This window comes from Poecilia latipinna, unplaced genomic scaffold (genome assembly GCF_001443285.1).
Source record: "Poecilia latipinna isolate Pla-1442-1.1 unplaced genomic scaffold, P_latipinna-1.0 Scaffold89, whole genome shotgun sequence".
In the NCBI taxonomy this organism is placed as follows: Eukaryota; Metazoa; Chordata; class Actinopteri; order Cyprinodontiformes; family Poeciliidae; genus Poecilia; species Poecilia latipinna.
The window spans coordinates 174751-199259 of record NW_015112705.1 but is presented as its reverse complement, the minus strand read 5'-3'; the positions used below and the strand labels follow the sequence as shown (position 1 = coordinate 199259).

Here is a 24509-nt window from a genome sequence, read left to right as displayed (position 1 = left end):
GAGAGCATTTCAAAAGCTGAAGGGGGAATGACAAAAAAAATAAAAAGAATAGATAATGGGGGCCAAAACAATGCCTGCTTTTGGATGTACGGCGAGCCTGAAAACGTCTCTCTCCGCTTCACAGGCAATTAAACGTCTCCAGGAGGGATAGAGATTGGCAGAGTGCTTCATCTGAAACTGAAGAAGTAGAAACGGGAGTGAACAGCCTCATCTCCAGAGTGCCCGCACATCCGGTTTGATAACCCAAAACCTGCCGTCATACATTTAAAAAAATCTAAGAAAAATCCAGGTAAAAAAACTTAAGAAAACCATCAGGTTCCCTCAATCATCCTGCTGTAATTCACACATAAAGACTCAAACTTGACAGTTACACTCCACTATATGCTTAAGATAGATAATTTCTTCTTTAATTAAAACATAGCAATTAATAAGTGTCTCAGGCCACACGAGTGTAAATTGTTGTGAGACATCTTCCACTCAGCACTAATTTAAAAACGGCGCAATAATACGTCAGCTGTCAGAGCAGAGGGGGAAGGTTCTGGAGGGACTGTGTGTTTTGGTGTTCCGGGGTTTAGTTAATTAGTTGGAGAGGAAAGCCAAAGATAAACACAGATTGTCATTCAAGCGCAGGCGGAGCTTTGAAACAGCTGCAAGGACCCGATCAAATCAAGGTGGTGGTGAGACGGAGCAGAACGCCGCCGCTGTGCTGAGCTTTATTTAAACGCACCGGGCTTCACATCACAGGTCCTTGTTCTACATACAGGCTGCTGGTTTAACGTGATTAATGCCTCTAATTATAAAGTTACATGCACTTAACACTAAAGGTATATTTCAATAGTTTGCTTGCTTTATAAAAAGATGTGTGTTTATATATATATATATATATATATATATATATATATATATATATATATATATATATATTGCTGTTATAGTGATTCACTGCAAACAAATGACATTTATGCAGATCACAATCTGTGTTTTGTTTTGTTCTTTTAATTTAGATTATATATAATAAAAAACCCAAAGGTGAGTGTCTCAATCGTTTTAAAAATTACCAGTGGCAAAAAAAGAAGACATCACAAAATGAAATTTCTAATGGCTACATGTTAATGGAAAGTTTAGTGGCAGGAAAAAGTTTGGTAGACGAATATGTGGTGAAGTGATTTGCTTATTTGGGTCTCAAACAATTTAAATATACCATTATCAAACATGAAAGGAAGCCGCAAAATGTAACTTCTAATGAAGCCTACTAAATAATATTTGGAAGTTTAGTGGATGGAAAGTTTTTTAGCAGAATGTTCCAAAAGGACAATTTTTTTTTTTTAATTGGGTTTCAAAATAATTTAAATGCAACACTGATATAAAGAAGCTACAAAATGTAATTTCTAATGAAGCTAGCTACATATTAATGGAAAGTTTAGTGGAAGGAGAAAATCTCTAGTAGAAAAAAAGCTCCAGAAGAACAAATATGAGATGAAGTAATTTTCTAGATCATCACTGTATAGACATTCTTGTGGTTGAAAACTTTTTGCTAAATTATACATATATGCAGGTATATTTAAATAAATATTAAACAAAATATTATTGAGGAATAATGCTATCTGATGAAACCATTCAATATGAGTTTTGCTTTGAAATCAATGAACTTTTCTATTATACTCTAATGTATTTGTATGTACTTGAATTTAAATGTAATAAAATATAATCCACAAAAGCTTGTCTATAAATCTCCATACTTGAAGAAAATAATTGGATTGCATTAGACTGACTAAGACAAATAAACCATTTATTTATTTTTAATATAATGTTCAAAAATATAATTATTCATTTCTACACAAAAAGCTATTCAATCATAAAAGTCGAGATTGTTAGATGTAATGTACTACCATAAAGTCATGTTTTTTCATTGACCCACTATATATCAGCTTTGGTCTACACAATCTGTTATGTTTGTTTTTTGTAAATGCTTTAATTCTGTTAGTAATATGCAATAATTGGTCTCTTAATAGATCCAGTCCCTGTTTTCATGCTCCTCTGTAATAGAATTACTGAACTCACATGAGCAGCATAAAAGAAAATTGGTTGGAAACAAAGAAGTATATGACTTTTATAGTGCATGAATTCTTAAAACGTCTACTTTTTGTTTTTGTTTTTTTGGGGGTTTTTTGCTCTGTCCTCTATGGACAACAGCATGAGGTCAAGCAGAGGGAGAACAGGGGAGATTATTTCTCCGGACAGAATGTTGCCAGTTCCAAATGAATCTGGGTTTACTCTGGTGAAACTACGGCAACAACCGAGCTAAAGATAGCCAGCAGAGAAGCAGGTGTCAGGTCATCGTGCTTCCATAGCTCCTTATTTCCCTCCTCTTTCATAATTGAATCAATAACCTGTGTCAGACCACTCTGCTTTCAATTCCATGTCAATGATTTGCAACCAGAATTCTAAAGTATATCTCGAAATTCACAGAAAACATAAAACCGCTCTCCCTGCAGCTGTCCCTTCTCATAAAAACAACAAAAAAAAAAACAGAAGTAAAACGTATAAATGAAAATCTAGAAAAATTGGTTTGCATTTGTATGGAGGCCTCCTTACTCTGTTGCTCATAAATAAAAATCCAATGCAACCAACTTCCCTTGAGGTTGCCTAATTACTGAAGTGTAATCTAATCAAATGTGTGTGAGATCTGGTCTCGGTATCGATCCAGGTGTTCTCTAAAGGTTTGTTCGTGAACAAACAGCATCTTGAAGATCAACATACACAGCAGACAGGTCAGGGATTGAGGTTCCAGATGTTTAAACTAGAGTTAGATTATGAAATATTATCCCAACTTTCAGACATATCAAGGTGGGTTGAAAAAATCCAGAATTTTGGAACCGTTCAAGAGGCAAAAACACCCAAAGTGGTTAGAAGAATCGCTTGTCAGGTTATGGACAGAAAATATGTGGAAGAACGTCCTTACTTCAGATAAGACGGAGCCGGTAAAAACCAGCCCCTTGTTCGTCAAAACGGTCTGGACATTCGGCTGTTGAGAAGCGCGAGCTGCCTGGAGGTGTGGACTCTGAGGGTTTAAATTTTACCCAGTCACTAACGTTAGTCCGCGATGTATGTAATGCGCCAATTTGACGTTATGAAGCTTACCGGAAATTACCTGCACCGTGAACAACCGTCCTCCGCTGTGAAGAGAGATGTGCCAATCTGAACGAGGCGGCTGTTGAAGTTAATTCAATATTTGGACTGAGTAGCTTCGTTCACTTCCTCCACTGCCATCACTAAAAGTCAAGTCAGTCAGTTTGTGAAAAGAATTAAGGGAATTCTCCATCAAAGAGTTCTTTAATTTCATATTGTGTTCCATTTTAGTTTTCATTGTCAAAGCTCAAAGCTGTGAGCAAAATTTAATTGAGGTGAGAAGTTCACTGAGTATTTTCTCCTTCTCTTTTCCACTGTATGTTGAGTCAGTGCTGACCTGCGTTTGAGGTGATGTGGTAATGTAGCGATTAGTTCCCTCCACCCCCCGGTTCTTTCCTTGCTTATCTGTCTTCAGTGTCTAAACATGTCTTCGCTCCTGTGTGTCACTGAATGACTTATCTGACACATTCTTGTCCTCACCGTTGGATCCCCGTGATGAACCCTGACTACGTGTCTGCACCCCCCCCTCCCAGCCCCCGGCTTCTGTCCCTTCTGCCGTGACTCATGGTGGCTACAGAGTTTCGCACAGTTTAGCCCGGCAGGCCACGGCGGGCCGCGTCCTCCTCACACCCACCCAGAAGACTTCCTCTCTGCTCGAGTCAGAAACGGGGGAAATTTGGCCCAGATGTGACTTCAAACAAAAGAAAAGCTGCAGGGATTGGAGGTGGGATCAGGCCCATCTTTCGCCTGACCCCGGGACCTGCTCCTTCCTGGCATCTGTCTATTTTTCTTCTCCACTGCATCTCTTCTGTGCTGAGCTCTTCAAAGTTGTTTTTTTCCGTTGCTCCTTTTATGGCTGGTAGAAGGACAAGGCTGTTTTTAACAAGTGCTGATCCGTCTGACTGGCCTTGCTGCTGAACATCATGCGCAGAAAGATTAAGAGACGATGTGATACAAGATCAGTGTCTCAAGGAACTTTGTTCTCCTTTGAACTATCCATCACGATGTGCATTGTTCTCTGGGTTTCCTCCCCCCTCTGCTTCCTCAACTCATACACTATGACAGTACAATGGACTTTGAGTAAGTAAGTGTTATAATTCACTCTAATGAAGGCCATTGTTATTGTTTGAGCTGCTGAGCTCAGCATGAGGTTTAGCACAGATTTGCCAACATGGTCATTTTTTAGCAATCTTGAAAGCTTGGAATGTGGCTCTGTGAAGCTATTAAGACTCAAAATGCTAACACCTGCGTCAGAGTTTCTGCACATTTTTCCAAAAGTTTCCACACACAAATGGCTTGTTTTGCTGCTTTTCTTATGACTCGGTGATATTTTAGTACAGAACATTTTAAACAAATTGGATTTTTGATGTCGTTTTGCGCAGTACATTATTGACAGCTGCTAGCGAGAAGCTAAAGTCTGCTAATGCTTCAGAAGCCATCAGAAAATGGTTACCACTCCAAATGCATTAATACTCACCATGGAAACTGTCTTAATATGTAAATTCTTCCTAATTCCTAACTGGACATGTCACAATAAACTTTGCTGGACGATGAATTGTTGCAGAAACTATTATGATAAACAACAATATTGTTATTTTGAGACCATTTTCAAATAAATACATTGATAATTGCAAAATAATGCAAGTTTGTGCTCTCAAAGGTCGATGAAGTTTAATTTTGTAAAGAACAAGTCACCCAGGAACTGGAAGATATTTAAATAAAGCCACCAAATAAAACATAAACCAAAACCAATAAATAAAATGGCAATAAAAACTAAATTCAACCAGAGCCATAAATAAAACAGATTATGAAGTCCAAACAAAATTGGCCTTTAAAAAAATTTAATTTTAATTTTTCTGCAACACACTGCAAAACAAACTCTTACCAAGTATTTTTGGTTTAGTTTCTAATGTAAATATCATAGTAAACTTGAAATGAGACAAAAACCAACAAGTTAATTATAAGTTTTATTGATGAAAAAGTACTAATCCTATTGGCAGATTATTTCTCTTACAACATGGGAAAATATCTTATTAGTGAAATAATCTGCCAATGGAACAAATACTTTTTCATCAAAATTAAGAAATTATTGACTTAAAGTTATTTATTGACATTTTGCAACGCAGGTTTAAAAATGACATAAGCAAAGGGCTTTAAATAGAGAAAACGGTCAGGAGAAAAGCTGAAAATAATCTTTACTTAGGAATAAACAACAACCTGAAAACCTTAAATGGAACAGCTTCCTTTGTATTACTTTGACTACAAACACATCAGAGAAACATTTCAGTTGAAAATATATTACATGGCAGTAATCTGATATACTAAACAGTGGGAGGACAAGGATGACATGGCAGCTCTGTTGGAGTGATTTTTTTTTTCTTTTTTTTTTTTGCCTCCCCACCCTCCCAGTTTGCCCTCCGTCTCTGCGCGGCCCCTCCCACCTCCTGCCATCCTGCTTCCCATCCCTCTCTCAGCAGAACTACAGGGACTTGCTTGTTAAGTCGGTGATTTTACAGCCTGGCATCAGCACAGGGCAGCATTCAGCGAGGAACGCGCGTTCGCTCCTCGATAAATTCACATCCGAGACCTTGCTTACTGCATGCACCGCCACATATGAAATGGCCCTGATTGAGTGCTGCTAGGCCTTTTGACAGCATCCCCATCAATTTTAGACTTTTTTTTTTTTATTAAAGCTACTGTATGCCCTGCTGATAAATCTTCTTGCCATGTGTCATATCGCATTTTGCTGTGCAGTCTTTCAAAATTATCTATGTCCTCTGAATGCTTTTACATTTTTTTTTTCATATTACAAACCACATACTAATAAATTGCATTGCCGCTTTGATAGTATTTTAATTATTTATTTTACAAAAAGAAAACATCTGTAATTGGAGCATGTATCTGTAATCATCCTTCATTTCAAAATTAGTAGAGCTCCATTTTTTTCCTGTCTTTCTGCAGGTCTACAGGCAGACTAGTTGGGTGTTGACTTATGTTCTCTCTGTGCTTCTTTCTCTCTTTTTTCCCTTTTAAACTTTTTCCTCCCTCTTTCCATGTTCCTGAAATAAATCCAAAGCAATTTCTAATAAAGCGCATACATTAAAAAATCAACTAAGTTTTCAATCAAAAGTGGCGGGTTTTTGACCAGCCTCAGTCAGACTGGATGGAGAATATCTCAAGTCTAGCCATTGATTCTCACACGGGTTTAGGTCTAGACTTTGACTGGGCCGTTCTAATGTAAAAGTAACTAACATGCCTTTTGCAGCTTCTAACATGTTTTATTTTGCCCTTTATTGATTCAAATGTCCTGGTCTCAATTTATTGACAATATAATCGCCTAAATGGACAAACACTACAAAAACACAAACTCTTGTCAAGTCTTTTTCTTGTGAAAATATCTTGGTACACTTGAAAGCAACTTTTGATTAAGACATAAGGGCTTGTTTTAAGTAAACAATTCTTTTGTATTGATAAAGAAGCACTAATTCCACTAGTAGATCATTTCACTTGTAACATGGGAAATATGTCATAAGTGAATTAATCTCTTTCTGTTATTAGCAAAAATGGATTTAAATCCAACATTGTTTGTTGTGAAAGAACAAATGATGCCCTGCTTAGTGTTGCACTTTAACAAATCCCAGTTAAAATATGTTGAACGTCGTCATTGTTTTGTTATAAAGTGTAGGTATAGTTTTTCATCTGTAGCCCTGATACATTTGAACAACTAAAGAAGGTGTGGATGGAATGTAGTTTGTCATGTTCATGTCAGAAGATGAGTTTTCTCATCTAAATTACATCACATCCTGTTTTAGTTGCTGTATTTCCTCTAGTTAAGAGACTTTGTGATCTTTAGAAACTGGTCCAGTGGTCAACCAGCTGACACTATAGGAAAGGGAAGCAAACAACAAAATCTCCTTAAACAACAACAAAAAAAGATATTACCACTGTAATTATAAGTAAATTCAACAAAAGAAAGAAGGAAAGCTGAGCTCTTCACATTTATAAGGAATTGAACTCAGAGCAGATAATGAACTTCTGACCAACACATGGAAACAGCGTTAATCCTTCATGTGCCACATTCCTGAGCAAACGTAATCAATAGTGTTCATTTCTGCCTCAAATGAAATCCTGATGTTTAAAATGAACAGACACAAACACTTAATTTGAAGGAAAACTGAGCTGCAGCTTTATTTGTAACATTGCCCGTACAGCTGGGTAAAAAGGCTCCAAGCTCCATGAGCAAAACACTCGGCGTGTTGTTGACTGACTCGTCTGGTCGGCTCTCCTCAGAGCCCCGCTGCGGCGTGAGCCGTATGTAGATTGATAATCGACAGGGGCAGACGTAATTACACCGCCTTGGAAATTAATGAATGCATTGATCGCCCACTCTAAACATAATCAGCATATTTTTCCTCAAAGCCTGGCGAATCTCGAGCGACGGGGCCCGATTACATCACCGCTCGCCGTGATACTGTGGTTTCCCACACTCGGGCTCCTGAAAAGGGTCTCGCCTAGACTTGCCGAGGGGAAGGGGGTTTTTAAACACTCATGCTGTTGGCACCTTTGAAGTGCCTCTCAGTGTCCAGATGTAAATTCATGCATGAGGGAGGAATGTGATAAGCTAATGATGTCTTCAGGGACCGGAGTGGATACAACCAGGGGGAGAAACATATCTGCATATCTAAGTGGATGGTTTTTTGTTTTTTTTTAAAGCTCATCTACTCTCCGTTAGAGTCTGGGGCCTGAGCAGGAGCAGATGGACGGAGCAGGCTTTGAAGTTCTCTGGGGTCATGGGTATCTGTAGTTTTATCATGCCGCACATGCGTGCCGAGTAAATATGCCACACCAAAACACAGGGCAAGGCAGTGGGAATTTCCACTTTGAGATCGGAGAGAGGGTGCATGTGGATGTTTTACTATTTTACTTTGCCTTTTTTCCTGTGAATAATTTTGTTCCAACATAGGACTAAATATGGGCAAAGTTTATAGGGATATATAAAATATTCTAATAACATGACATGAATTATGTGAATATTTCCTAAATAAAGTGCAAAATATTATTTGAAAGCAAATCAAAACAAAATTTGTTGAGGTAGATATCAGAAACTTTAATGCAAAAATAAAAACAATTAAAAGAGGGAATCTCAAACTAAAGAATCGACCTTTCCACGCTAGCATGGATCCAGTATTTATACCAATTTGGTGTCTGTTATTTATTTTTTGGATCATTCCAAATCCATACATCCTGCACACACCACCGTCATGCTCAGGCATGGTGATAGCAGCATTATGCTGTGGGGGTTATTTTTGTCAACATGGAAGCTGCTCAGGAATAACTAATGCAAAAATTCAAGGAGCCTAATCAGGATCTACTAGGATTTGGGCCCCTGAGCAAGAGCCGCATTGGGTGTCCTGTAGGTGCAGAAAAAAATATTTTACTAAAGGAAATTACTGCAAATTAATATATCAGTCCTATAAGCTGATAAATGGTAGTTTATATAGTGTAATATCATAAAATATTAAGAACTTGATTGGGTGTGAATACTTTTGCAATACAGTGCACAGCATGCAGTCATTAAAGCTTAAAGGAATGAACCAAACAGACACTTCATTAGAATAATAACTAGATTTTTTCTTTTTCTTTTTTTTTTTTTTTTAAACCTAAAGCCTAATACTATTCCAGCCTTTCACACGTAAATGCCGCTCAGCTATTTTGCTTGGCAACAATAAACACAATTAAATTAACGGGCCGTATAATGGCGCCGGTGTGTTTATCCTCACAGGGCCCCTCAGGTAGCTGTAATTTTTATTCTCATTTGCCTGCTTGAAAGAGACATTCCAGAATGCAGCAGCGGCCGGGAACGAAGTGCACCGCCGCAAAGCACGTCCATCAAAGGGAAAATAAAAATAGGCCGTTTCCTCTAAATTCACTCAATCAATAATGCATGCCGTGCAGAGAAGCTTGATTTATGAAGGAATTAAACGTTGTGGACTGGGGCTTCGCAACAGCCGTCCGTCCCAGAGACAAGGCAGACGAAATTGGACATGAAGGGAGGGGACATTTGGAACAACCGAATTGTCTCGTGACGGAGCTGACGAGTCGGGCCGTCGCGGCGCGTGCGCGAAATGACAGACGGCGGTTTAAACGGGAGCCTTGTTATTTGCTGCCAGTCTGGTGTTTGATTTATATGTTGAAACGGGTCACTAGAAGTCAAACATTAATATCGCTCGGGAACCGGAGGCACAGATGAAAGGGAAAATGTGCACCTGCTGACCCGTGTGGATCCTGTGACTCCTGTGTGCCTTTCTGACCTCGACCGCCAGACGGGGGGAAAACAAAGAACATGACAGGTTTAATTTTTTTTTTTTTTTTTAAGTAAAACTGGGGCCTTTGAATATGCTCGCCTTATGGCTTTCATGTCTTTTCTGCCTCAGTGGATATAAATTAAACAGAAACTGCAATAAGATTAAATGGCTTAAGCTGATGTACCTCTGAAATTTGATGCCTGAAATTGCATAATGGCCATAAACTACCGTGCTGCACGACTGAATCGTTTCTCCATAGCCTAAAACAGATAAAGTATATATACTTTCATCGTTCAGTTTTCAGGTCCGCGTTCAACTCAGATTAAGAGTCGGTATATTGTACTTTTAGAGGTAAGTTGGCTAATAAACGCTGAAAAGTGTGTAAGCCTGGCTAAGATGGGGATACTGTTTTAACTTCTGTTGCCAGAATTGGTCCCTTTCCACAACCTTCGAAGAGGTGTTGAGATTAAAATGTCTATCGAGCATCTGGTGAAAAGACAACTTCCATCAAACCCAGTAGTCTGTTTTAAAAAAAGAAAAGAAATGAAATACACCTCTCTGCCCAGGGTAATGTTCTGCCAGGGGGCGGCAATGTTCTGCCACTCTTATATTGTTGTTCTCTCTGTGTCGAGTCTTAAATACTCAACTAGCAGCTAAAGCCATGATTTTACACATTCACTCTCTTTACTCTCTCTTACTTTGTGCTGCTCTTATCACTCATTCAAAAATCTAAATGACTTAAACAACTGTTAATAAACTATACTTAATCTGAGTACCTTACTATTTTTTATTTTAAAAAGAGAAATGTTTGCATTACAAGATAGCGGTGGAAATACAGCATGAAGAGGCACAATCACAGAAAAATCTAACATTTATAAAGTTACTCTCTACAACAACAGATGAATGGGCAACACTACAGAGTCAAATTCATTCAGACACTGCACGGTGTGATGAAAAATGCTAATATTTTGATCAGAGTCATGCTAGCACCATTAAGTTTTTAAGCTATGTTAACTACCAGCAAATATTTGTCACTCTGATCCATAAATTATAAGATTAAGGCTGAAGCAGTAAATCCCCTGGGTGTTCCAAACAGAGCCGGGGTGTAACTTATAGTTTAATGTTTTTCCATTGGCTTCCTTAAACATTAGCATCTGCGGCCGCAGCCCTGTATGTTTTTAGAAGCTAAAAACGTCCATTTTATAGGTTACAGGTTAATTTTGGTTGCTTTTCCACTGCATTCTCTGTACGAGTAGAACCAGAGGGTGGAATGGAGGAGTAGAGGAGATGAAGAGTGCAACAGACACGCGGGACGTCTTAGGATTTGGACAGGTGAAGAAGAGGTTATCGGCTAGATAAGGCATGGAGTTATCGGCTTGTCACAGTTCAAAGTGACCCTGGTTGCATAACAGAACATAGACTGTTCCAACAAACAATTCACCGGACGACTGTCATCAGCGTTGAGGCTGTAATTACTTCCTGGTGTTTGACTCGCGCTGGGAACAATTGAAGTAATGACCGAGTCGAATGCGGACTCAATCAGTGGTTATTTTTGTTTCATTTCTAGATGCAAAGCCCAGCATAGCACATCATGTACTCATTTCAACGTTAAAGACGTTCAAACATGTTTGATTAGGGTCAAACGTTACAACCTCATCTCCACCTCTGAGTTTATCTTAGTTGGGGAAAAAAATGTAAAACTTTCATAATTTATTTCCCCATTTGTTTTTTAAACATTATTTTGAGTGCATGAGAGAGAGAAAAAGAGGGAAGTAGGGTTTTATATGTATTTCATGTTAGTGCTTGTGGCTAAGTGTGCTTTGCTCTAACGAATACGGCTGTGCATGTTTTAGTGGAATTACATTTGTCGCATGACGTCTGAAATGTTGACGTCCAACTACTGAAAATCAGCTGGGACTCCATGAACCATGACTGTAAATCCAACATGGCTGCCACAGTCGAGGAACATTGAAAGTTGGAGCTATTTGCACACACGCTATTAGACGACATCCATTTCCCATAAAATTCAGAGAAATATTTTGACGTTGGTTTGTAACGCTAATTCTATTGGAGCATCCTCTAGCTAGCAATTGTAATAGATTTAAGTTGGGAGTCGTATCACTCCGAGCTGCTTTCTTAAACCAGGCCTATAAACCACAGCAGTGACTTAAGTCCCATTTGCAGGTTATAATTATGAATTGGTGCTACTTTAAAACACTCTGTGTTCATTTTTGCTTCAATAAATGATCCAATGATGCTGGAAAAGACGATTGTTGTGGCCCATCACCGAGGCTGCAGCAGCACAGATGTACCCAATGCTGATGTTGGCGTCCACATTTCTAAAGAAGTATTTTTTTCAAAGAAGCTACATGGCTGATGAGGGAAACACTAGAAAGCTGAATAGATATAATAGCACTTTGCACCAATCTAATGGCTGAATAACCTTAACAGATTAAAAATATATATATATCTTTGTCATTGAGCTCATCTCTCCATTCGTTCAATAATTTGGCAGCAAAAAAAATTAAAATGTTAATTTTGTTAAATAGTTTGATTAAAATGTGATTAATTGTGATAAATTACAGACCGATTAAAGATTTTAATCGATTCTCATCATTAATAAAACAAATTAAACTTCATGTGATATGTTTTCTTTGTGGTCCTATAAAATACTTTGTGACGAGGAAAAAAAATGAGGGAGAGGAGACTGTGCTACTGCCCCTTTAAGCCCTTTCTAAATTCAGGCAGAGAGGATGTATTCAGTTTTCTTTGGGGGGCTGCGGGGGCACGGAGGAAGAGTCTGCCCATGGCCCGATTCATGCTATTATCACCACTGGATGTAGGGTTAGTGTTAAACATTAATGCTAAAAATCTTTGTTAAATTAGTCCTACTGTGAAGGTTGATCCAGATACCCGTGGAAAACTGAAAAAAACTCAAACGGGTTTAGCTTTTCACTGTTTAAGTCGATCAAATTACGAATTAAAACCAAACTTTCAAGCGAGTTTGAGCTAATCATAAAATATCCCCACACAGCGAACAGTGCAGCTGAAGGTTTTAGCCAACAAAATCCACTAATCCAAAGAAATAAAGGAATCTGCTGTGTGGTTATTGTTTTTTTTTTTCCCCACCGTGGATGTGACTCCAAGTCGAATGCCTGGATTTTGTGCATGAAGCGCAAATGAAAGCCGTGTTATCGCTGCGGGCTGAGGGGGAGGCTGGGCGAATAACGCGCAAGGATCAAGTCTGTTGAGAGGCAAACTATTTTGTGCAGTTTGAGGGGCGGCGGGGAGGATCTGTGGCTTAGAGCCATCACGGAGCTGCTGGAAGGAGAGGCATTCTTCACCGTGAGGAGGGGGCGGAGGGACGGAGGAGAGGAGAGGGAGAGCGAGAGGTGAGTGGAGCAGGCACGTCGCACTATCAACTGAATCCATCTTGGAAAACAGCTCGCAGGGAGTCCGAGCTCCGAGTTGCGCAGGCAGAAGAAGACTTGAGCCTCCCGACTTTTTCTTTTCTTTTTTTTTTTTTCCTTTTTCTTTTTTAAAAGAAAAAAAAAACGCACACGGACAGACGGACGCAGCTGGCCACCATGGCCCGTCGGAGCGGATCGGGAGAGTGTGTCCTCGCCGCGCGGAGACGGTGTGTGAGCGGGGAGCCGCGTTCCTCGGTCCCGGTGCGCCGCGGACTGTGCTGAGTGGAAGCGGCGGAGCTCTCACACACACACGCACACACACACGAACACCCGGTGAAAAAGTGCGGACGCACGGACGGAGAGAGCGCTCAGGAGACGGAGGGGGACCCATGCGGGATAAAAATGTTACGCTGTTCCGAGGAGTCGTCGGGTCCACGCCGCTGATGGGAACATTTTACGCACGGACACGCAGCGGGACCGCATGAAGGACAGAGGATCGGACAGAGGGCAAAAGTTAAATGCGGTTGCGGGGTTCGAGATGGACGCGGGGTCGCAAAAGGTACGGAGAATGTCTCATGTTAAAGCGGGAGAGAAATGGAAAGAAATGCATGTGTGGCTCTGGCCTAAATTACATTAGGATCGAAGACTTTTTCTATAATGTATGTGCAAACACACAAAACAACTCAACCTCTTTACAGTCATCGCATTATACACTTTTTCTTTAAATTAATTCCACATTTTTAGTTCATGTTAGTTGGATGCCGTGGATTACTGCGCTTTCCGTTTTATTTTCCTCCTTTTTGTGATTTAGAGGAGCTTTTCGCTCTCGATGCACTGCACGCTCTCCTGCCCCCTTCCTTTAGAAATAATTCATTCAGATGAACAGCCCTTTGAAGTATACCTGATCGCCTTCTTTTTAAACGCCCCTATCCATTTAAAAAGAAAAAAAAACTTTTTCTTTTTTCTTTTTTTTTTTTTTAAATTGCGTTTCAGGCGCTAAACCCACTCCTAATCGGATTGTCCTGGTCGCGTATCACCGCGTTCATCTGGTGGTGAGAAACTGTGCTCCCTCGACTGGAAATGAAATTAAAGAAAAGGAGAAAGAGGAGGGGGGGGGATTAAAAAAGAAAAGAAAGAGCACCCCCTGACGTGCTGATTCCTGTCTGCATTTGATATGAGAGAATTTTGGTGTTTTCCCGTAAACTTGTGCTGCTTTTTGAAGGTTATAATTTGGATTCTTAGTGGCGTTTGATTCACGCTGCCATAATAATCTTGACGCTGCTGCCTTCTGCTGTAGATTCAGCCGCATTTTATCGCCTCATGCGGTTGCTTATCCTTATCCACCCCCACCGCCACCACCACCCCTGAAGCTTATTTGATTAAATTTAGCTCTTTTCAATTTAGAAAAGTAGATCACAGATGTGTGTCAAAGGATTGTTCCTGTGTCTCTGTCTCCCATCTCCACAACAAGCAAAGGCAGGGTATACTTTTTATTTTTGTTAAAGCGTGGCTATATGTTTAATTGGGTTGTGTCGATAAAACCAGCTTAGATGATGATGGGTTCAGGAGAACGAGACAAGATGGTTTGGGAAACTAAGAATCCAGGTTTTGTTCCTGAAGGTTCTACTGACTGAACATTAAGGTCCTAGAAAACACAGAAAGTACTATAATTTTGCTTTCTCAAAAAGAATAAATCTAGCATAACTTTTGAGAAAAGCTGTGAAGCTAATGCTAACGTCAATGTTTTTAGCTAACAATTAGCTAAAAACATTGACTGTGTTCTGCGCTGCTTCCATATAATTTGTTTGTCAGTGTTTGTTTTTTTCAACTGAGCGTCCAAAATACGTCATAAGTGTTGCATGTTTTTTTTTTTTTTTTCAGTGAGTTATATGTAAGTTCACTCTTTAAAGCACTCACCTTATTCTTATGGAGCTTATAAGAATAGTCTATTCTTATAGGCCCTATCTAGGTATTGGTGGCATACTGTAAAACAGCATATATATATATATATATATACATATATATATATATATAAAATGTGAGATAATTTTCATAGCTAATTAGCTGTGTATTCTTTTGTTTTCATGTTTAACTAGGGGTAACATGGTGATTTATTCACTTTCTAATCTACTAACCCCATAAAAGAACCTGCAGCATATTTTTCCACTTTCATGTTTTATAATTGTTAGTGTTAAACAAAAACCGGGATCAGTCAATAAGACTTGATCAGTGCATCCATTGATCCATCGATCAGTTTTTTTTAAAAATAGATTTCACCCGTTATAGCTGCCAGATGTAATTAACATAAATTTTAATTGGTAAAAGCGTCCTACTGTCCTTTAACGCTGTCTGTTTTCCCAACCTGTCTCTTTCTGGCTGCTCCAAACCGAGCAGGAACCCTTCATCTACACTCATGGCCACTGCAGTGCTTAACATTCAACTCCTTGCTCCCACCACTGTGGCCGACTCAGGGAGGGGCTTCGGTCAAAGCTGAAAGCTGCAGATGACGACCACTATCTTTAAATCACGCAAAGATGGAAGAAGAGGTGTTTGATGGCTTATAAAAGTTGGAATAATGGATCCGGAGGGGTGGTAGTGGGGTGGGGGGGTACTCAGTATCTCTCCAATGCTAAGTTATAAGTCTGTATTGTTCATGCATTGCAGCTTGAAGGGGAATATGATTTTTCCAATCCCATTCCAGTTGGCAGGTCGTGTATGTCACTCCGATCCAGAGGGGGAGCCGACATGCAGTGTCTCTATTCCTCGACTGCCTCTGCTTCTCCCACTCCCCACCCACTCACCCCCAATGTCCCCGGCCTTAAATTTGCACGTCATTCCAGTCTGCGCTGGTAATAACAAGCTCCTCTGCGGGCCACCGGCAAAACAGTCGCCTCTGTTTACTGTAAGCAGTCGTGTTTACTCGTGCACCTCTCCGTGCAACGTCTGCTCAAGCAGCTGGAAATAAAGAGAAAATAATAACAATAAAAGCAGGTGCAGCTCTTATTTATCCGTTTTTACCCCCCTCCTTATGTTGTCTTCTTCTCACCAGGAACCGTCTTGTGCATCCATGTTGGCATTTAGAAAGCCGATGTCTTTATTAGCCTTATCTCTTTTTATCATGTTTTCCATTAAGCGGGCCCCGATGTTGCCGAGAAGCCCCCGTGAATCCATGAGTGAGTGTCCTTGCAGTGCTCTATTACCTCCTTTGATAGAGCGCGAGGGGAATAAAAGCGTTCTTTATGTCTGTGAGACCGGATGTGCAAGAGCTGTTCTGAATATTTATCAGACGACTTCTTTTTTTTTTCCCTATATAACATAGTCGGTGTATAATTCCAAACAATATGTGACCTGGGTTGTCTATTCAAGAGACAGGGACACATAGATGAAAAAGTGTGTTTGTATGTTAAATAAAGGTACATAAGGCTCGGAAGAAAAAATGAGGTCCCTATTTTTCAAGAACTAACCATTCCTTGTAAAAATAAAAACTTATCTAGCTTCCCTTCATTTTCCCACAGGTCGCTGGATCCAAATGCCGCCCCCTGCGGGCTCTGCGGTGGTCTGGGACCAGCAGTGTGTGACGGACAGGCGAGCAAAGCCTGTGGCGGCCTTCTCCTGCGTGTCTTCAAATTGGCCCTGGCTGAGCTCTTTGTGGAGCGGCGAGTGAAGGGTCCCGCCATTGTTTGACGTCTCAGCATGGATGGAGTCACCACCGCGAATGAGGCCGTTGCATTTCAGCTGAGGACTAGCATTTACGGGATTACTATCTTTGTTCCCAACTAACTGTAAATTGTTGCTAGACTCTCCTTTGGTGGACATTTTTGCAGGATCTGGGTTTTTTCTTTTTGTTTCTTTTTTTTGTGGATACGATACGTACAATTTATTGCCCTTTTTTTGGGGGGGGGGAAAATTTTTTTTTTTTTTTGGTTTTCCTTTTTTTGGTTTTCCACTATGGAGTTTCTTTCTGGACCGTGGAATAAAGATTGGGCGTCGTTTTTGCAGTTTTGGTTGACTGTCATCCTTAGCCTTCAAATGCAGTTCAGCCCAATTGCTTCTTGCCCCCAAGTGTGCCGTTGTGACAAAGAGTTTATATACTGCAACGAACGCAGCCTGACATCAGTGCCTCTGGGGATAGGGGAGGGCTACAGCATCCTCTTCCTACACAACAACCAGATCAACAATGCCGGCTTCCCTATGGAATTTCACAATCTAGAATCCATAGAAGTTGTTTATCTGTATGGCAACCAGCTGGATGAATTCCCCATAAATCTGCCCAAAAACACAAAAGTCCTGCATCTTCAGGAGAACAACATCCAAACAATCTCCAGAGCAGCCTTGGCTCAGCTGAGTAAACTTGAGGAATTGCACCTTGATGATAACTCCATCTCTACAGTGGGGGTGGAGGAAGGGGCCTTTAGGGAGGCGCAAAGCCTTAAGCTCCTTTTCCTTACCAAGAACCACTTAAGCAGTGTTCCTATTGGTCTTCCTGAGGACCTGAAGGAGCTGCGGTTGGATGAGAACCGCATAGCAGTTATTGCAGAGGAGGCCTTTCAGAATGTGACGCGCCTGCAGCGCCTCCTGCTGGACGGGAACCTACTGACGGACGAGGGCATAGCGCCAGGGACTTTCAGGGACCTGGGCTCTCTCCGAGAACTGGCTCTGGCTAGGAATTCCCTCACCTTTCCCCCACCCCTCTTACCCAGCCAGTCTCTGGTCAAGCTCAGTCTGCAGGAGAACCTGATCGACCAGATCCCTGTGGCGGCCTTTGCCGACCTAAACAGGCTAGAAAGACTGGATATTTCCTCCAACCATCTGCAGACTCTTACGCAAGGAGTGTTCGATGGCCTGTCGAGCCTGAAGCACCTTATGGTGCGCGGCAACCCCTGGCGTTGTGACTGCTCTGTCAAGTGGGTGGTGGTGTGGCTCAAGTCATTGCCGTCCTCCATCAACGCCAGGGGGTTTGTGTGTAGCAGTCCAGAGAAGGTGCGAGGCATGACAATCAGAGAGCTCACGCTGGATATTATTGAGTGCCCTATTTTCCCTGACCAAACGCCCTGGCCCACCCTCCGCTCCACACCCCCTCCTCCACCCACCACCGCCCCCATCACAACCATGATTTCCACCCTCATCACCACATCTAACCCTTATTACTTTGACTCCCCCTCTCCTCCCTTACCACCCATCCATAATAACCCCCCTGGGCCCCTTCCCCCCTATGAGGATCCCCTTCAGATCTCCTTCCATGTGGTCAACTCCACCAACATCGAGGTGAGCTGGGCGTCCTATTTCACCGTCACAGCTTACAAAGTCACTTGGGTCAAAAGTAGCCAAAGGCAAAACGAAGGGATGCGGGAGAGGACAGTGAGCGGGGATCGGCGCCACCTAAGCCTCACTGACCTCGAGCCCCGCTCGGTGTATCGGATCTGCGTTCACGTTCTGGACACCCTGAACTCCTACCGGCCAGGAGAGGATACTATCTGCTCCGACGCCAGGACCAAGGCGCCCACTTCCACTAAGCCTCCCGGGCGCGAGCAAGCCCCGCAGGACACCCTGAACTCCACGCTGCTCATGGCTGGGATTATAGGCGGAGCGGTCCTCATCATCCTGGTGACGCTGCTGGGCTTGTTCTGCTGGCACATGCACCGGAAGAGCCGGTCGTCCTCGACCAAGTGGAAATACAACCGCGGGCGGAGAAAAGACGACTACTGCGAGGCGGGAACTAAGAAGGACAACTCCATCCTGGAGATGACCGAGACCAGTTTCCAGATAGTGGCTCTGAACAATGAGCAGCTGCTCAAGGGAGACTTCCGGATCCAGCCCATTTACACGCCCAACGGGGGCATTGGATTTAGAGACTGTCACCTCAGCAACAACAGCATAGCCTACTGCAAGAGCAGCAACGTGCCCAGTACAGAGTTCTGCCACACGTGATGCAGTGCTCGGACGGACACGGACCAGAAACAACTGCTTAAATACACACTGTTTGTGTAGATGACATCTAAAAAAAAGAAAAATATACAAAAATTCTAGTGAAATATAACTGTACCATATATATTTCCAAGATCTGTCTACAATGTAATTTATACTGTGGATAATAATGTGGGATTCTCTGCTATCTTTTTTATTCTTAGAAAAAAAAGAGACACAAGTGGGTTTTTTTCTTCTTTATTTTTATTTTTTTTATAACCAGCAGGGTTTTGAAAGTCGTTTCAATGGTCAGTACTGTACATGAACATAGGTTTGTACAATCACGGCACCCTGGGTGTAGCTCCTAACAGACAAATACAGCGTCAGCCTCGGAAACGAACGGGCCGCTCCGGAGGGCTGGGATCCTTTGCTAACCACAGAAACAAAATATGACCTTTTCTGGTTATTATCCTCACAACTCCAAAAACGATTATTCCCTTCCACCCCAGTTACTCCCCGGTAAAACAGAGCAAGGGGAATCGAAGCACTGCTGATTAGTGTTGTAAAATATATATAATTATATATACATATATATATATTTTTTTTATCTAAGTGCACTTTCTTATTGACAGCAGCCAGGCAGGAAGTGAGCAGAGGTGATGGAACTGTGGATAGAGAATGTCAAACTTAAGTATTTGTTGAAATGTTCCCAAAAGTGCCACACGATAATAAAAAGCGTCTTTGTTCTGTTGCTTCACAGAGGAGGTTAGAGTAGTCTTAGTGCAGCTTTCAGCAGAAATAATTAATGTGGGCTTAGAAGCAACAAAGGATTGTTGTCTCTAATGAGGAGACTTGAAGCTCCTTTCTAATTGTAACGTGCTCTTATCCTGTCTTTTTCTTGGCCTAATCTTTTGGCCACAAGGGGGCAGGTTTTCCTTCAACTGTGTGTGTGGGACCAAGTAATGGTAGAGAGGCCAGAGAGATCGCTTTACCTCCATCGTTCTCCCCAGAGCCTTTTGCCCAGACAGCATTACTCACACTCAAGCAGCATAGTCATGCTCATCAAGCTACTTAATGACACGGAAGTGTTTAAAACTAACAGTGTTTTCAGTGTTTGGTGGCTAAATGATATGGATTTTCAGCTGCGGCATAAAGATTCCTCTGAGATTGGAGCAAGACAGAAAGAAAGAAAGAGGGGGGGAGTGATGAATCTGGAGACGGCTCACACATAATGCTAATTATACACCCACATATTTCATCCTTGTCCCGGCGTTTATTAGACATAGTGATGAATTAGAAAATGACTTTGAGATCACACCCCGCCCATGATCACGCCAAGCTCTTTGCCTAGCTCATCATTATTTATCTCTTTCCCTCCCCCCTCGCCAGGCGCCTTATTTCATTTTCAGGTTTGTCCGTCTCAAACGTTTGTACCTGCTCTCTTTAGGGCGGCAGTAGCTGTAAGGATGATTCACACTCTGTCCAACCTGATTTACCCTTCATTTCTAGGCTGCATGCTCTTGATCCCTGCATGGGCTCAATTAAAACTCTCTTCCTGCCCTTCGGCTCAGACGCTGTGGCAGCAGCAGCAGCAGCTCTTCAGCGTGTGAGAGGTCTCCATTTATGCACTTCTCAGGACTCTATTTGATCTGACACAATTTGATTTTAAGGCGGCCAAGCTTAAAGAATTCCCACCCACCTCTCTCCTCGTAATCCTACCAAAAAAGGAAGAAAAATATGTCAACCTTATTTTCACTTGGCCGCATGAAGCCCGCTCCAGATGAAACGGTCTTTAGCTCTTTGCGAGGCTCCACAGACGTCCGTGTTCCAGCGTGTTTTAGACGGTAGGAAACGTTGAGAGGGGAAAACGTTCCAGGGATTTTTTTCTTTTCCAAAGTCTCCAAATTAGTTGCGTTTGATTTTAATTCCAGCCATGATCACTTGTCATAAAGCGTCCCAAACCCTGCTGCTAAGCATAGAAACAGTAAATACACAGTAAGATGAAACTGTTTGACAATTGGCAAGTTATGACCGTCTTTCTATTTGTTTTTAAACTGAAGTTAATTTCTTAAGAGTGACGAGTCCATTTCCATCAGAAAGGATTAGATTTTTTAAAAACACCATATCAAGTTGTAACACCAGCAGCATTTAAAATCTAATTTAAAGTAGTTACTATGCAACCACCATTGTCAAAACAAAAAATTTAAAGATTACAACCTCACAATTTTCAAGTCGGAATTACAAGTCGGTTGCTTTTTTTTCATGACAAATTATTTGCTTTGACTGTTCGATTTTACAGTAACACGTCTCAAGAACACTTGATCATTTTTCCTGATAATCCGACCAAAAAACAGGAGAAAAATCTGCAGCGCTAATTTCCTACCGGATGCGTGAACCTCCCTCTAGAAGATTCACTTTATTTCTTGGAACAAATTTTAGGTGTAGGTGAACAATTGAAGCAGAAAAAAAATAACAGACTTGTTCCAGATCACAGAGATAATCGGTGGAAGTATTTATCCTCAGTTTTGCAAAGTTAGCTTCACTTGTCTGTAATTCCAGCAGCAGCACTGGTTATGTTTTTAGCAAATTATATTTTGCACATATCAAGTTATTTTCTGTGTCAGCCCTGGTAGATTTATATGTTAAATCAGATTTAAAGCCTGACGGGAAATGAAACAGACACCGTAAGAGAACAAAATTACAGAAGAGGAGTATCAACTTTGGAAAAGACAAAATGGGTCGGCTGGTTTCATTGTTTTATGGAAAAATCAATAATTGGTGAAAAAATCCTTTATTTTTACAGTGTAGCCGTCGAACCCTTTTTCTAAATACTAACTTTTTCCAATGTTTCCCCTGGAAAAGGTTTTTTGTTAATTGCATCACATCTTTGTTAACAATGTTCCAGTCGCAAATCATAAACCAGAAGCATTAGCCAATTGCTGTGTTGGTGGACCAGATTATAGTTTTAGCAGTACAAGCCAGTTAGATCATATTTTATGGCTCCAAACACCAAAAGGAACATTTTCACAAAAAATATACCTCACAGCAGATATTGATGTTGGAGCTGATATGATAAAATACAGCCAGTTACTGCAACTTTCACTGTTTTTCTGTCACATATTCAGTGGCAGCTGTTAAGGAAAACTAGCTTAGCGAGTCACAAATGTTAGAAATGGGCAAGAGGTTAAATTTGAAAAGAAAATTATTCTCTCTCGCTGATTTGTAGATAAATTAACAAGCTTGGCCTGAGCCAGGTCTTGCTGTTTTGTGTGTGTTTCGAGTTAAACCAACTGGCTGCTTACCATTCAGAAATAATGAGTTATTAGTTTGGTCATTAGTATGAGTGTGAGGTGTGTTATTTCAACTTTTCCTTTAAATATAACATAGTCAACGGTTCTGTATGAAATAAAATACCTAAAATCAAAAACTGTGAGGTAATCCATTCTAAAATCAAAATGGTGAATTCTTGCTATATTTCATTTTTCTTTGTATAACCTGCCTATTCAGCTACTTTTTCATAAACCCCAAGAAAAAAAGAAAGTAATCAATAAGGAAAATAGACATTTCTATGTTGTCTCCATACAAGTATCACAGGATATGACCCTCACTTGAACTAATTTTTAATTCCCTCTATCCTCAAACAAAATCTAGCAAAATAGTATCAAAGCACATGTTGGTTGTTGCTTTCATTGGCCAAAAATGTGGGAATTCTTAGGTTTGATATGTTAAAAGACTGTTTTAAAAAAAATCTAATTATTCAATGAACTCTTGTGATAACTTAGAGTAAAGTTGAAAAGTTTTTTTTTTTTTTTTCAGTAACTCAGTTCACAAAGTGAAACCCATTAAACATTAATTAAGGAAAACAACATTTTCAGATTTCAAGGTTCATAGTTCAGAAATGTGCCTCATACCTGCTTATAGCTTATTTTTAAAACGTACTTTTAATCTGACGAACGACCATCATTGGATGGATATTCTAATTTATTGAATATAGCTGGCATCTGGAGCCAAGGAAGGCAAAATAGTGTGATTCTAATATTAAAATGAATTTGTTTTAAGTATTAAAAAGGGGGGAAAAAAGCTATTTTCAAAATATGTCACTGTTGTCATAATTTAATATCCACTTTTAGCTCACCAACTACACTACAAAGAAAAAAAACATCTCTAGTTTATGGTTAAATAGAGGTATTTTACTGGAAATTAGAGATTTTCTTTCACAGGTATTTTTTTACAGTATTGCCTGCCTACCCAATTGATAGTTTGAGGTCACAAGTTTCTGCTACTGTTATTTTGTGGGCTGGAAGGTGAAAAGTTTGGGAATCGGTTCTCTGAGCAAATATTGTCCAAGTCGGACGCGATTAGATGGGTTTATCATTAACTTCTGTGGTTACCAAAGCCTCCCCGATTTTTATTTCACCATTTTTCTACTAATACCTACATATCAGCTCGCCCTGCTCACAATGTCCGACGACACCGACCGGATTTGTCCTGGGACTCGCCCCGCTGAGCACCTGACAGGTTTCCCCGTTTTTCGTCATCTAGGTGCCGTTCCTGCTGGACTCTCCCACGCAGTGACACGCTACCATGAACTTTTGTTTGTTCCCCCCACCCCCCGCCTTTTCAAAGACAGAAGCCCCATTTTAAAGCCACATGCTGGTCAAACAAGTCAGGTCAAAACATTGCCACATAGTATCTGCCCTGTCTGTGAATGTTTAACGGAGACTGATATTTGCCTTACCTTTATTTTGCTAGCTACAGAGAGCTAACGGGGTGAAAGATGGGAAGAGACATCAACAGGAAAAGCTGAAAGGAAAGCACATTTCTTACAGATCCCTAACAGGCAAACAAACTGTTAGCATCAAGCGAACTAGCTAACCGAAGACGGTTCATCCAACATTTTGTGCCAAAAAAAAAAAAAAAACTGAGCCTGAGCCTGGGCAGGCAGCGGTGGAGCTTTGGTTGTTTTGTGGTTTTCGTTTCTTTTAACGTGTCAGGACCAACAGCAAATCAGAAAACCTTCCTGAGGCTCACAGCGTTCCCTTTTTGTGTGTGCGAGAGCGCTGAGAAGCCAACAGGCACAATTTGGTCAGAAACCAGGGATGAAAAACAACAACAAAAAAGAGATGATTGGATTTTTGTTGTAAAATACAAATAAAATTAAGATACAAACTTTTACTTTTTTTGCCGCCCTCAGCAGATGATAGAAATCTGAATGTTTCTTTGTATCATACAAACAAACTCGCAGGCAAAGAGAGACACATCTGCAACCATTTTTATCTCAACAGTCGGGGTTTCTGCTACTTTTGTGTACCTCAAAGGAGTTATGCTGCTTTTTTTTTTTTTTTTTGGACCAGAAATAAAATACAGTTGAATAAAAGCATACGAAATAAACACATTTCTAAAGTTTTAAGGCGTCGAGAAAAAGATGATTGTTTTTGTCACATATTTTAGAGGCTGTGATGCGAGTGAAAGTGAGATGTAGAGCGTCAGAACACGAGAAAGCAAGCTAATTGTTTTTTTTTTGGGGGGGGGGTTTTTTTTTTTGGGCTTGTGCATGTTTGGTAAATGAATGTTCCCATCATAAAACAGTAATGACAAAAAATACATCACTTGATTATTTTAGTTTTAAAATGTGAAATATTCCATTTTGGGGGTCAAAAATGGATGAGTAGAAATTTGAATTTAGCTTTAAGAAATGTATTAGAGCTACAAGTTAAGTATGTTGGTTCTGCTCTTGGCAAATCAAATCTACTCTGTCATA

The 24509-nt window shown here is 40.6% G+C and overlaps 1 protein-coding gene and 1 long non-coding RNA gene across 3 annotated transcripts in view; both read left to right on the top strand.

Moving 5' to 3' along the window:
- The window catches only part of flrt2 (fibronectin leucine rich transmembrane protein 2), a 60691-nt gene extending 37032 nt beyond the window's left edge, over positions 1-23659 (top strand). The window contains exons 1-2 of one of the 2 annotated variants that reach the window (XM_015023551.1): positions 12967-13403; positions 16360-23659. In XM_015023551.1, coding sequence (XP_014879037.1) covers positions 16793-18772 — 1980 coding nt within the window. In that variant the 5' untranslated portion in view covers positions 12967-13403; positions 16360-16792 and the 3' untranslated portion in view covers positions 18773-23659. Of the gene's footprint in view, positions 1-12966; positions 13404-16359 lie in introns of those variants that run through there. The other variant, XM_015023560.1, reaches the window with a different exon arrangement.
- Positions 7623-23861, top strand: LOC106940748 (uncharacterized). Its single transcript, XR_001423190.1, has 3 exons — positions 7623-7633; positions 14425-14427; positions 19530-23861. It is a non-coding gene; the product is annotated as an uncharacterized LOC106940748 (long non-coding RNA).
- Positions 23862-24509: the final 648 nt, after the last annotated feature.